The 12,370-nt window shown below is 47.2% G+C and overlaps 1 protein-coding gene across 4 annotated transcripts in view; it reads right to left on the bottom strand.

The window, feature by feature from the left end:
• The window catches only part of EPHX2 (epoxide hydrolase 2), a 57,715-nt gene that overhangs the window by 34,108 nt on the left and 11,237 nt on the right, over positions 1-12,370 (bottom strand). For 3 of the 4 annotated variants that reach the window (XM_003830799.5, XM_034965877.4, XM_008956234.4), the window contains exons 3-6: positions 10,711-10,870; positions 9,328-9,518; positions 7,480-7,602; positions 2,555-2,629 (exon numbers count right to left, since the gene is read on the bottom strand). In XM_003830799.5, the coding sequence (XP_003830847.3) occupies positions 2,555-2,629; positions 7,480-7,602; positions 9,328-9,518; positions 10,711-10,870 (549 nt within the window). Of the gene's footprint in view, positions 1-2,554; positions 2,630-3,088; positions 3,281-7,479; positions 7,603-9,327; positions 9,519-10,710; positions 10,871-12,370 lie in introns of those variants that run through there. The other variant, XM_055116385.3, reaches the window with a different exon arrangement.

Below are 12,370 nucleotides of genomic sequence, written 5' to 3'. Positions count from 1 at the left end.
CCCAATTACATATCTCCACGATCCTAAAGGAAATGCAGGAGAACAATCAGAGTCACATTATAGAAATTCACATGGAACAATTCCACTTGGCTGTATCTTAGATGACTCCAAGCTGTGCCCCACACTGGAAGTTTCTTTTTTGGGCAGTGTGGGGGACATGGTCTCACTTTGTTGCCCAGGCTGGAGGGCAGGGGCATGATCATAGCTCACTGCAGCCTCAAACTCCTGGGCTCTAGCGATCCTCCCACCTCAGTCTCCCAAGTAGCTGGGACCACAGATGCACACCACCACCCCAGCTAATTTTAGAGATGGGGGGTCTCACTATGTTGCCCAGGCTGGTCTCGAACTCCTGGCATTAAGTGATCCTCCTGCCTTGGCCTCCCAAAGTGCTGGGATTACAGGCATGAGCCACCACACCTGGCCCCACAGGAAGTTTTATTCATAATTCCCAACAAGCTATTTTGCTCAAGAAAACGTTAGGTGGGCATGTGGCAGACCCTCTCACGGACTACAGTGTTTATCAGAGTTTGTTCCACAGTCTTTCCTTCAGCACTTGGCAAAAGTTGACATTAAATTTGATCTACCTTACACTGAGAAATGTTTCACACTTATGTCTGATCAAACGATCCTAGTTCGCCTGTGTTCTAGCACAGATCCCAACCAAACAGCTCACTCTTGAGCTTTATCATCTCATTATGAAGCTGTGGATACTGAGGCTCACAGCTTCATATTGACTCAGCTGAGTAGCCCAGCAAACGCATGTCCTTTCCCATCTCATTTTTTTTCTGTGTTAAGAAAAATGTCCATAAAGCCAGAACACAGAAAGATCTATTATCAACCCAGTTTAGGATTCAGTGGCGATCAATACAACAGCCCCCTGAGAGCCTGGCACAGCTGGGACTCCCCAGAAATTCACTGCCAGCTCTTAAATATGGGGTGGGGGAAAGACAAGGTGGGGTAAAGCGATTCTGATCACACTCCTTCAAGGTCAAATAAAGAATCTCTTGAAACTGGCTGGATATGCAAATCCTAAGGGAATTACGAGAATAACCCTGTCCACGGTTACAATCCAGCCCCCGGCCCTGGGCGAAAAGCCCCTCACTCCTCTTTACCACCAGAGAGATGAGACCAGAAGGCCCTGATTAAACACTCACCCCTTCAGGAGAACCCAGAGTTATAGAAGGGATGTCAGTGGCGCTGAGCAGTAGCTTTAAGTCCCAGAAAAGCCTTTTCTTACTATGCAAACCCACTCGTGCCTGGATGCCCACTTTACATTTGTGGTGGCTGCCTCCACCCTGGCAGAACCCATTCTGAGCACAGATCCCATTCTGAGCAGGCACCTCATCCTTGCTGTAACCAAACCACTGAGGCTGTGAATGTAAAATCCCTGGGACCATGGAAGACCCTCCATTCATCTCAGAATTTCTCTCTGAAGGTTCTCCTCCAGGACAGCAAGGGTCCCCAAGGTCTCCAAGGTCAGCACAGCCATAGCCTCCAGCTCTCCTGTTTGTCAGCTGCTGTTTATGGAGTACGTGGCTGTTGGATACTATGCCCCATGGTCTGCATACAACATTTCATTTAATTCTCACAGAAATGGCATGGAGAGATATTATTGTCATTTCATTATAAAGGTGTGGATACTGATGCTCACCGGGATAAGATGCTTGTCCAAGGCTGCAATCTCAGTTAAGTGGCAAAACCAAGATTCCAGCTGGGTTTATCTGCCTGCACAGTAGCTGTCTGGCCTTTTTTGCTGATGAGTGGACCCACTGCTTTAGATCCTTTCATATTTAAATGAGGCCAATGACAAATGAGGAAAGATCCCAAAGTGAATCCATGAGGATGTACTAAACCCCTGCTCTGTGTCAGCAAGCCAAGTTAGATCTCTCAGCCAGGCCACGAGCCAGGGCCCTCTGTGTGTGGCCTTGGCTTTATGATAACCCTTTAAAACAAAAAGAACATTTTAATGACCCGTTCCCTCTCTTTGCCCTCAATGTGGGCTCCTTGAGGACAGGTCTGTCTTGATTGTCACTGCACCCCTTGTATCTGGCCTGTGCCTGACACAGAGGAAGTGTTCGATAAATGCCTGTTGAATGAAAACATGTTCTCCCCCAACACGGGCCAGCTGCGTGCATGCTTTAGCCTCCCAGGCTGCCCAAGCTCCCTAGCCTGCTGTTCTATGGGGGTTTGGCCACATCAGCCACACTGCTTTATAGAATCCGAGACAGGGTCTGTCTTTCACTGATTTCTGAGGAATGAGATTTGTGGGAAATAACATTTCCTTATAAATAGTGGATGTTCAACCACCCTCGATATTTAACAAATGTCACTGCTGGTCACTGTTTTTTTTTTTTTTTTTTTTTTCTTGAGACAGTGTCTCACTCCGTTGCCCAGGCTGGAGCACAGTGGTGTGATCACAGCTCACTGCAACCTCCACTTCCCAGGCTCAGGTTCAGGTGATCCTCACAGCTCAGCCTCTTGGGTGTCTCTGCTGGTCGTTTTAGGTGACCTGGTGGGAGAGCACTTAGCCGACTGAGAGAAAAAACTGACTCACCTTTACTGTCACGTACCCATGGCTCATGTCACTTGGATTGCAAGAGGTCGGCAGAGGGGCTGGGGTATTGAGAAGCTGTAAGCAGGAAAGGTACAGTGAGAGAGACAGCAGCAGCCTCCTTCCGTGAGAGGCTCTCCTGAATACTGGTGCCAGGGGAGGCCTCGGAAATCACCTTTTCCACTCCATCCTGAGCCCTCCTGGTGGCTGACCAGCCCATCTCCCTCTCCTGCCAGCACAGCCAGACTCCATTCTTCCTCCTGCCTTCCAGTTGAGTGGAGCCCCAAGACTGAGTTCTGGCCAATGGATGCAGATGGAAGAGTGCAGCCTCCTGCCTGGCACATTAAAACCCCCAAATGATTCTCTACATTCCTCAACTCCCCATCTTCCAGCTGGGTGTCCAGTGTGACCTCAAAAACCACAGGTAGAAGACAGTGCATCCTCCATCATCCTGAGTCCCCGAATGACTGCATGAGACGAAGCCCCTGGCCACTGGCCACTGAACTCCATATAAGCAAGAAGCAAAAATCACTTGCTCTAAGCGAGAGAATTTGGACTTTAATTAATATTATTTACTTCTGTGGCAGCTCCTCCGATGGTCGCCCAGGCTCATGTGGGACATCATGCGAAGCTCACACAGCAGTCACTCCAGCACAGCTCTGTTGAAAGGTCTCTCCTTCAAGTCGGCCAAAATCAAACTCTCTGGGCCTTTGTATTAGTTTGCTGTGGCTGCCATGACAAAATACCAGTTTATGTGGTTTCAAGAACAGATATTTATTTCCTCACAGTTCTGGAGGCTGGAAGTCCAAAGTCAAGGTGCTGGTGGGGCTGGTTTCTCCTGAGGCCTCTCTCCTTGGCTTGCAGATGGCCATCTTCTCCTAGTGTCTTCACATGGTCTTTCCCTTGTGTCCTCATGCCCTGGGTACCTCTCTGTGTGTGTCCTAATCTCTGCCTCTTCTCCCTTTTTTGGGGGTCTCTGCTCTGTCATCCAGGCTGACATGCAGTGATGTGATCACAGCTTACTGCAGCCTTGACCTCCTTGGCTCAAGGGATCCTCCCACCTCAGCCTCCTAAGTAGCTGGGACTATAGGTGTGCACCACCACGGCCAGCTATTTTTTTTTTTTAAAGACAGGATCTTACTATGTTGCCCAGGCTGGCCTCGAACTCCTGGCCTCAAGTGATCCTCCCACCTTGGCCTCCCAAAGTGCTGGGATTACAGGAGTGAGCCACGGCTCCTGTGCTTAATCTCTCCTTCTTCTAAAGAGACCAGTCAGATGAGATTAGGGCTCAGCCTTGTGACCTGATTTTAACTTCATTACCTCCTTGAATGCCCTTTCTTCAGACCCAGTCACATCCTGAGGTATTAGAGGTTAGGATTTCACTGTATTAATTTTGGGGGACACAGTCTAGCCCCTAATAGCCTTCCACCGGCAGGTCCCAGGCCTGTTCTCAGGAGTCCGTGAGGGCTTAGACTAACCCATCTCAGTAAATAGGAAATTCCTGAACAAGGAGTCCTTATGGTGGCTTTTGTACCTTACTGGAATCAGTTTCCCTGAGGCAGAAATGACAAGGAGCCCACTACTGAGGACATGTATGTGAATATAGCCTTATGCCTGAACTCTGCTGCTGGACACGCTGTGAATCCTGCTGCTGGATTGGTCACTTTTAGTCCTAAAGGCGTAACCCAACGAAAAATTCATTCTCCTCAGTGACTCAGTTTTGTGACCTCTAAAATGGGGACGTAAGCTAAGAAATCTACCTCCTTTATAACTATGGAAGACTCTGCAGAGGGGGACACAGGAGGTGAGTCCTCCCATCTCCATGGCATCTGGAGAAGACGGGGGCAGGGAGGGACTCAGTGTGATGGGGGAGGGCAGCCTGCTGTCTCCTGATGGCCATGAGCCCATGGTCGGGCGGGAGCCAAGGCCCGTGAGCAGGGCCGGTGCCCCTTAGGGTCCCTCCTGCCATGTGTCCTCAGTTTCCTAGGTCATACACCAGGGGATGCCCTTGCTTTTGGGGGTGGGAAAAGTGGGGGGTTACTACTTTAATAATCATCTTATATGTTTGTGCAATTTACAAAGGCTGTTCATGACTGACGCCCACTGCTTTCCTCTGAGAAAGAGACGCAGGCTCCCCTGTTTAAGAAGGGGTGATTTTTCTGTGGGGATATAAAAGGGTATAACTGCTGTGAAAAACAGCACAGCATTTCCTCAAACATTTAAAAATAGAATTTTGGCCAGGCACGGTGGCTCATGCCTGTAAACCTCGCACTTTGGGAGGCCGAGGCAGGTGGATCACTTAGACCAGCCTGATCAACATGGGGGAACCCTGTCTCTACAAAAATACAAAAATTAGCCAGAAATCGCTTGATCCTGGGAGGCAGAGGTTGCAGTGAGCCAATATTGTGCCACTGCACTCCAGCCTGGCCAACAGAGCGAGACTCTGTCTGAAAAAAGAAATAATAATAAATAAAAGAAAAGAAAAATAGAATTTCCATATGATCCAGTAATTCCACTCGTAGGTATACACACAGAAGCATTGAAAACAGGATCTCAAAGAGATACATGCACACTCACATTCATAGCAGCACTATTCCCAATAGCCAAAAGGCAAAAGCAACTCAGGCGTCCTTGGATAGCTCAGTGGATAAACCCAATGTGATCTATCCATACAGTGGAATAGTTAGTATTCTATCCCAAAAAGGAAGGAAATTCAGACCCACGCTGCAACATGGGTGAACCTTGGAGACATTATGCTAAGTGAAATAAGCCAGTTACAAAAAGACAAATATTGTGATTCCACTTACATTAGGTCCCTAGAGGAGTCCAATTCATAGAGAAAAAAGCAGGATGGGGGTTGCCAGGGGCCAGGACACACAGTCTACAGCACGTTTGCTGTAGGTAGCAGCTGAAGGTGCTATATGAGACACAGCCCTAGCAAAAAAAAAAAAAAAAAAAAAAAAAAAAAAAAAAAAAAGCAGGATGGGGGTTGCCAGGGGCCAGGGCATGCCATTGAATGGAAAGTTGGTGTTTGATGGTGCAGAGTTTCATGTGAGGGAGATGAAAAAGTTCTGGAGGTGAGTGGTGGTGATGACTGCACGACAATGTACATTTTCCTAACATCACTGAACTGTCCACACACACGTGCGTGTGCACACACACACACAAAGATGGCAAATTTTACGTTACATGCATTTTTCCACAATGAAAAAAATACAAGGGGGATGATGTTCATTTTTCCTTCTATCTTCCTCTTCCTCCTACCCCTGAGACAAAGAGAAGTGAGATATAGTTTTTACTTTCCCAGTTTCACAGGACAGGTATCTGTGGCTCAGGTATGCTGAGGGGACAGACCTAGCCAGGGGCACAAGCACATGGGTTCCCTGAGCCCAAGTCTGATGTGCTTTCTTCTCTGTTGCCTGGGACTTGCAGGTTTGTAGAAGGACAAATGAACAAAGCTTGGGCAAGATGCTTTAAGGTATGGAGTCACTGGGTATACATTTTAATTTATTCACTAAAGACAAAAAAATCAGTCTTGTCATGGGCTGAACTGTATCACTCTCAAAATTCACGTTAAAGTCTTAGTGCCAATACTGTTTTGTTTGTTTGTTTGTTTTTGGAGACAGAGTCTCGCTCTTGTTGTCCAGGTTGGAATGCAGTAGCACGATCTTGAATCATTGCAACCTCCACCTCCTGGGTTCAAGCTATTCTCGTGCCTCAGCTTCCCGAGCAGCTGGGATTACAGGTGCCTACCACTATGCTTGGCTAAGTTTTTATATTTTTAGTAGAGACGGGGTGTAGCCATGTTGGCCAGGTTGGTCTCGAACTCCTGACATCAACCGATCCGCCCACCTTGGCCTCCCAAAGGGCTGTGATTACAGGAGTGAGCCACTGCGCCCAGCCTTAGCCCCCAATACTTTAGAATGTGACTGTATTTGGAGATTAGGCCTTTACAGAGGTAACTAAGGTTAAAGGACGTCATTAGGGTGGGACCTAGTGCAATCTGACTGGTATCCTCATAAAAAGAGGAAGTTAGGAAGCAGAAAGACACAGGGAAAAACCAAGTGAGGAAATAGGGAGAAAGTGGCTGTCTTCAAGCCAAGGAGAGAGGCTTCCGGAGAAACCAACCCTGCTGGCACCTTGATCTTGGACTTCCAGCCTCCAGAACAGTAAGAAAATACATGTCTGTTGTTGAAGCCACACAGCCTGTAGTACTTTGTTATGGCAGCCCGAGCAAACTAACCTACTTCCCTTTGAGGCAATGGCTGTGCATCCTTGGACATGTGGCAGCCTCAGCTGAGTGCCAGCTTTCTCCTGCCTCTTCTCCCCTGTGCTCACAGGACGAGGGTGCTGCACTTCTGCAGAAGGCTGTGGACTCAGTGAGATCAGCGATCTCAGGTCAACCCCAAAAAAGAAAGGTGCCTCAGAACTGAAGGAGCAGGCTAATCCCCAGGCAACCCCAGGGACATCATGACGGCTGTCCCAACCACCTCAGGGACGGACAGGCTTTTCTTAAGACGCTTCCCTCTGAGCTGGGTGGAACTAAAGGGCTGCACCTGAGTGCCAGCGGCATGCTCGGACATGCCAGGTAGGGGCCCTGATCCTTAGGGTAAACGTTCTCCATACTTACTCTCAAAAGCGAGGTCAGGATGGCCTTGAACATCCCACTCTTGCTGCCAGTTCCCCGGCCCTGGCACTAACACTAGTATAAATTCTTGTCTCCCTGTTCACTGACTGCAGAGAAAGAGGCAAGATGCTCCTTAGGGACATCGTGCTGACTGCACAGTGGGTGATGGACTCCCAACCAGCGGTGCCCAGGAGTCATTCATGGACTCCACGGACAGCAGCTTCTCTGCTCGTGGTTTTCTCCTGAGTCCAGAAACCACAGATGAGTCCAGGAAGCTTGGATCGCTCAGAAGTCAAGTTACCTGGATTCCGGTCACTTTCTCCAGTTCTTTCAGGGCCGTGTCAGTGTCCTGGACCAGGATGGTGACCATTCCCAAGTCACGGGCTGGCTTCAGATTAGCCCCGATGTCATCCAAAAAAACGACCTGAGCCCAAAACAGCATGGGAGAATCTCAGAAAGAAACTCACCAGAATGCAAACAGGGGCTATTTTATGATGAGGAGATTAAAAACTCTTTTTCTTTTGTAACCATCTACTGCTAAAATGGAAAGCATTTAATTACATAACATACGCATGAAAACAAAGGCACATATGACCCCACACAGACCTACTGGCTTCAGCCACTTCTGAAATTGCAAGAGGGTTAGGAGAGGATACACACTTATCAAGGTGACATTAAAATTCTTCTGGGAAAATCAACAGGCATAAGTAGACCAAAAAATGTATCTGGAAAAGAACTGTAGTGAGGGCAGAGAGTCAAACAATTGATGAAGCTACAAAAGGTAGAAATTTGGCACTAGAAAAGAAACAGACATGTCTATGAAATAGAACCAAATACAAATAAGAATTTAGTTTCTAAGAAAAGTGTCATGTCCAATTGGTAAGGAAGATTGTTTAACGGCCTTGGTATGACTGGTTAACTGTTTGGGGGAATAAAATGGATCCTTACTTTATATCTTACCCCCAAATAGATTCTTAATGAATCAAAAATTTATATGTAGTAATAAAGAAAGTGCTAGGCTTGATGGCTCACACCTGTAATCCCAGCACTTTGGGAGACTGGAAGGATTGGTTGAAACCAGGAGTTCAAGATTAGCATGAACAATATAGTGAGACCCCCATTACAACAGAATGTAAAAAATTAGCCATGCATGGTGGTATGAACCTGTGGTCATAGCTACTTGGGAGGCTGAGGCAGGAGGATCATTTGAGGTCAGGAGTTTGAGGCTGCAGTGAGCTATGATCACATCACTGCACTCTAGCCTAGGTGACAGAGTGAGGCTCTGTCTCTAAGAAAAAATAAATTAATTAGTTAAACAATAAATAAATAAAAAGAGAAGAAAAATCCTGGAAGTCATAGAAAGCATGGGTGCATGCATTTACCATCTTGGACAAGGGAAGTCTAGAATTCTAAGCAGCTCATCCAACCTGGAAGCCATCGATAGGAAGACTGATATATTCCTGTGCAGGCTTAGATTGGGAGCCCTGCTCTGAGGCTGACTCCAGGCACTGAGAAGAGAAGAAGCAAAGTCCAGGAGGAGAAAGGGGAGGTCCCAGGATGCAGCATGGTGAGGACTCCAAGGCTAGAGTTCAGGGTTTGCTCTGGTCAGCTTGTGGGGAGGTGGGGGGTTGGAAATGTGAGGGAAAGGAATTTAATCTCCATTCAATCACCTTTTGCAGATTAAAGTAGAGACACACAAAGAGAAAAGAGCTTTAGGACAGGTGATCTCTGGAGACAGGCTCAGGGCACAGGGTGTCTGGTGGGAGAGCGTGGCAATACCGGAGCCCATCCTCACTCACCCTTTGTGGGGATGAACCTGACTACTAGTCTTGTGGCCTTGCAAGTCTCCCAGGATCTCCATTTCTTTGTAAGTAAACTGAGGCAGCTGGGCTAAAACAGCTTTTGCTGATGCCTGTTTTGACCAAAGTTCTGTAAGAGCTATACAATGGAGCCAAATGCCCACCTCTGGGAGAACTTTCTAGATCAAAGAATGGGTAACAGTCTTTTAGGAGAAGACGTGGTCTGGGAGAAGTGGACTCAGAGCTGTCCTGCCAGGCCCAAGATGCATCCCACCTGCTCACTCCTCAGTTTTTCCCTGGTTGCAATATCTCTGAACATCCTTCTCCGCCATAAGGAAGTGTCTCCGTACCTCACTGGGGCTGGCCTTCAGGGTGTCCAGCAGAAACTTGTAGATCTGAGGTTCAGGTTTGACCATTCCCACCTGACACGACTCTATCAGGAAGTCAAAGTGCATCTTCAGCTCACACATCAGCTGGGCCAGGCCATCTCTCTCAGCACGGTCGTCCAGCCAGGTGTTGGTGAGGATGGCAGTTGTGAATCCTGAGCAAAAAGCCACCAGTAGATAGACCAGCTACAGACCTTTGCCCTGAAATGCTCCAGATACCCCCAAGGGACTCCAATGATGGGCCAAGCAGGTTGTGCTCACTTTTATTAATCTCTTATGCCCAACTTTCAACCGACAAATTGGAAAAGAATCATCTTGACCCATGAACACCTCTGACACAGACACAAGCATGAGCTGGGTTCATTCAAGGCCCTCAGAAGCCTAGATGGAGAAACTACCCTCCTTCCTCCTTGACAACAGTGGAGCAGCACTTATACATTCATCAGCTCATTTTGATCTCTACCACCTCAGGAGTGGACAGGGCCGATCCTACCCTCCCAGATTCACAGATCAGCAAACAAGCTCAGACAAGTTACGAGCCGCCCAGAGCCACATGGTGAAGGTCCAGCATTCTTTCTAGTCCATGCTACCGAAAACACTGCTTGACTAAATTCCAGAATACCTGCCTTGGCAATCAGGGACTAGGTTTCTATTTCAAAACTAGAGAAGTGTACATAGAAATAGGATTATCCCCTGGCTTTATCTGCCTAACCAGCGAGGGTGAGAACTAGGCAATGCTGGAAAGAAGACACTGAAGAGTTGATGGTGAGACTCTTCCCACGCAATAGGAGGGAAGGGTTGCAGACATGGGATGGCTCAGCCACAACCAGGTAAGTCTACTGATAAGAGGGTGGAATAGTTTCAAGTATGCCTATGACAAGAGTCAGGTGTTCACACCAAGTCAACGCCTATGGATGAACTTGACCTCATGTCTTAGACTATGTGAAATAATCTGAGCCCATGTCAGCCAACTCATAGCTTGGACACTCTGATACCCAGAGGCTAAGAAAATCACAGTTGCTAAAAAGGCCTTGTTTCTTAATCACTGTGACAAAAGATCATGTCATTTGGGTCATTACTAAAGTGCCACTGAAGGGGAGAATGATGCTCACAAGGCAGTCATGGGCATCAATTGCTTTATTAAGTAAAATCCTGCCATTTTTCCAGCTTTTCTAACAGTGCCGCTTTTGCCATTGGATAAAACTTGCTTTGGGGCCATGTTTAAAGAGGCTTTCCTCGTGGCTCAGAAGATCTGTGATCTCAAAGCTCACTTCAATGGATTCTGACCTAATGCTCCCGAGGGTTCTGTGTGGTCAGGCCTGAGATTGGCCAGTATCAGATCCTTACCTTTCTTCCTGAGCATGACAGCTGCCTGGAGCATGGGGCGGTTGATCTTTCTGGCTGAAATCGCCTTGTCAAAGATTTCTTTTACGGAGAAATTCTTGGGGAGGCAGACTTTAGCGGTCTCGGAGCACTTCCTGCAGTTTTCTTCCATGAGTGGTATCCACTGTCAAAGTGAAGTGAGGGGACAATTTGTATGGCCACTCAGAAAAGCTCTGGCAGGGTCTACTAAATCTAAACATATACATTCCTTGTGACCAAGCAATTCCATTCCTGGACACATACCCACTGGAAATGCCAACATATGTTCTCCAAAAGACATGGCCAAAAATGTTCATAGCTATACTCTTCCTAGGAGTCCCAAACCAGAAACGACCCAAATGCCCACTAACAGCAGAATGGATAGATTGTATTATATTCACCCACAGTCATAGCAGTGCTATTCCTAAGAGCCCTGTCTTAGCCCATCTCAGCTGCTATAACAAAAGACCAGAGGCTGGGTGGCTCATAAACAGCAGAAATTTATTTCTTACAGTGCTGAAGGCTGGGAAGTCCAAGATCAAGGCTCCAGCAGATTTGGTGTCTGGTTAGGGCCTGCCTTCTATTTCACAGATGGCACCTTCTTGCTGTCTTCACATGGTAGAAGGGGCTCGATAGCTCTCTGGGATCTCTTTTATAAGTGCACTGATCTCACTCCTGAGGGTTCCACCCTCATGACCCAATTACTTCCTGAAGGCCCCACCTCTTAATAACATCACCTTGGGGGTTAAGATTTCAACATAGGGATTTTGGGCGGGGGGCACAAACACTTGGACCATAGCAAGCCCCAAACTGGAACTACCCAAATGTCCACTGTTATGGGCTAAACTGTGTCCTCCCCAAAATTCCTGTGTTGAAGTCCTAGCCCCCAGAGTCTCATGATGTGACTATATTTGGAAATCAGGCCTTTAAAGAGGTACTTAAGGTAAAATGAAGTCATTATGACGAATCTTAATCCAATATGACTGGTGCCCAAATAAGAAGAGGAGATGAGGACATAGACACACACAGGGATGACCATGTGAGGACACAGGGAGAAGACAGCCAAGAACTTGCTTTTTTTCCCCTGTCTCTCTGCTTTCTACCATGTGAGGATACAGCAAGAAGGTGGCCACCTGCAAACCAAGAAGAGAGCCCTCACCAGACACTGAACCTGCCAGTGCCTTCATCTTGGACTTCCCAGCCTCCAGAACTGTGAGCTATAAATGTCTGTTGTTTCAGTCACACAGTCTATGGCATATTTGCTGTAGGTAGCAGCTGAAGGTGCTATGTAAGACACAGCCCTAGCAAACTAATACACTCACTAATAGCAGAATGGATTGTTATATATACACATCATCATAGCAGCACTATTTGTAATAGTCCCAAACTGAAAACTACCCAGACCCCCATCAATAGAAGAATGGATAGATTGGGGTATATGAATGTGATGGAATGTCATGCAGCAATGAGAATAAAATGATCTATGGCAGCATGCAACAACAATGAGTCTCACTCATACAATGTTGAGCAAAAGATGCCAGACACAAAAGAGCTGATCTGCACAATTCCATTTACATAAAGTCCAAAACAGGTAAAAGTGATCTATTGGGATAGAAGTTAGAATGGTAATACTCTTGGAGGGATG

This window comes from Pan paniscus, chromosome 7, assembly GCF_029289425.2.
Source record: "Pan paniscus chromosome 7, NHGRI_mPanPan1-v2.0_pri, whole genome shotgun sequence".
In the NCBI taxonomy this organism is placed as follows: Eukaryota; Metazoa; Chordata; class Mammalia; order Primates; family Hominidae; genus Pan; species Pan paniscus.
Note: the sequence above shows the minus strand (reverse complement) of the source record. Positions and strands in the feature narration are given on the sequence as shown.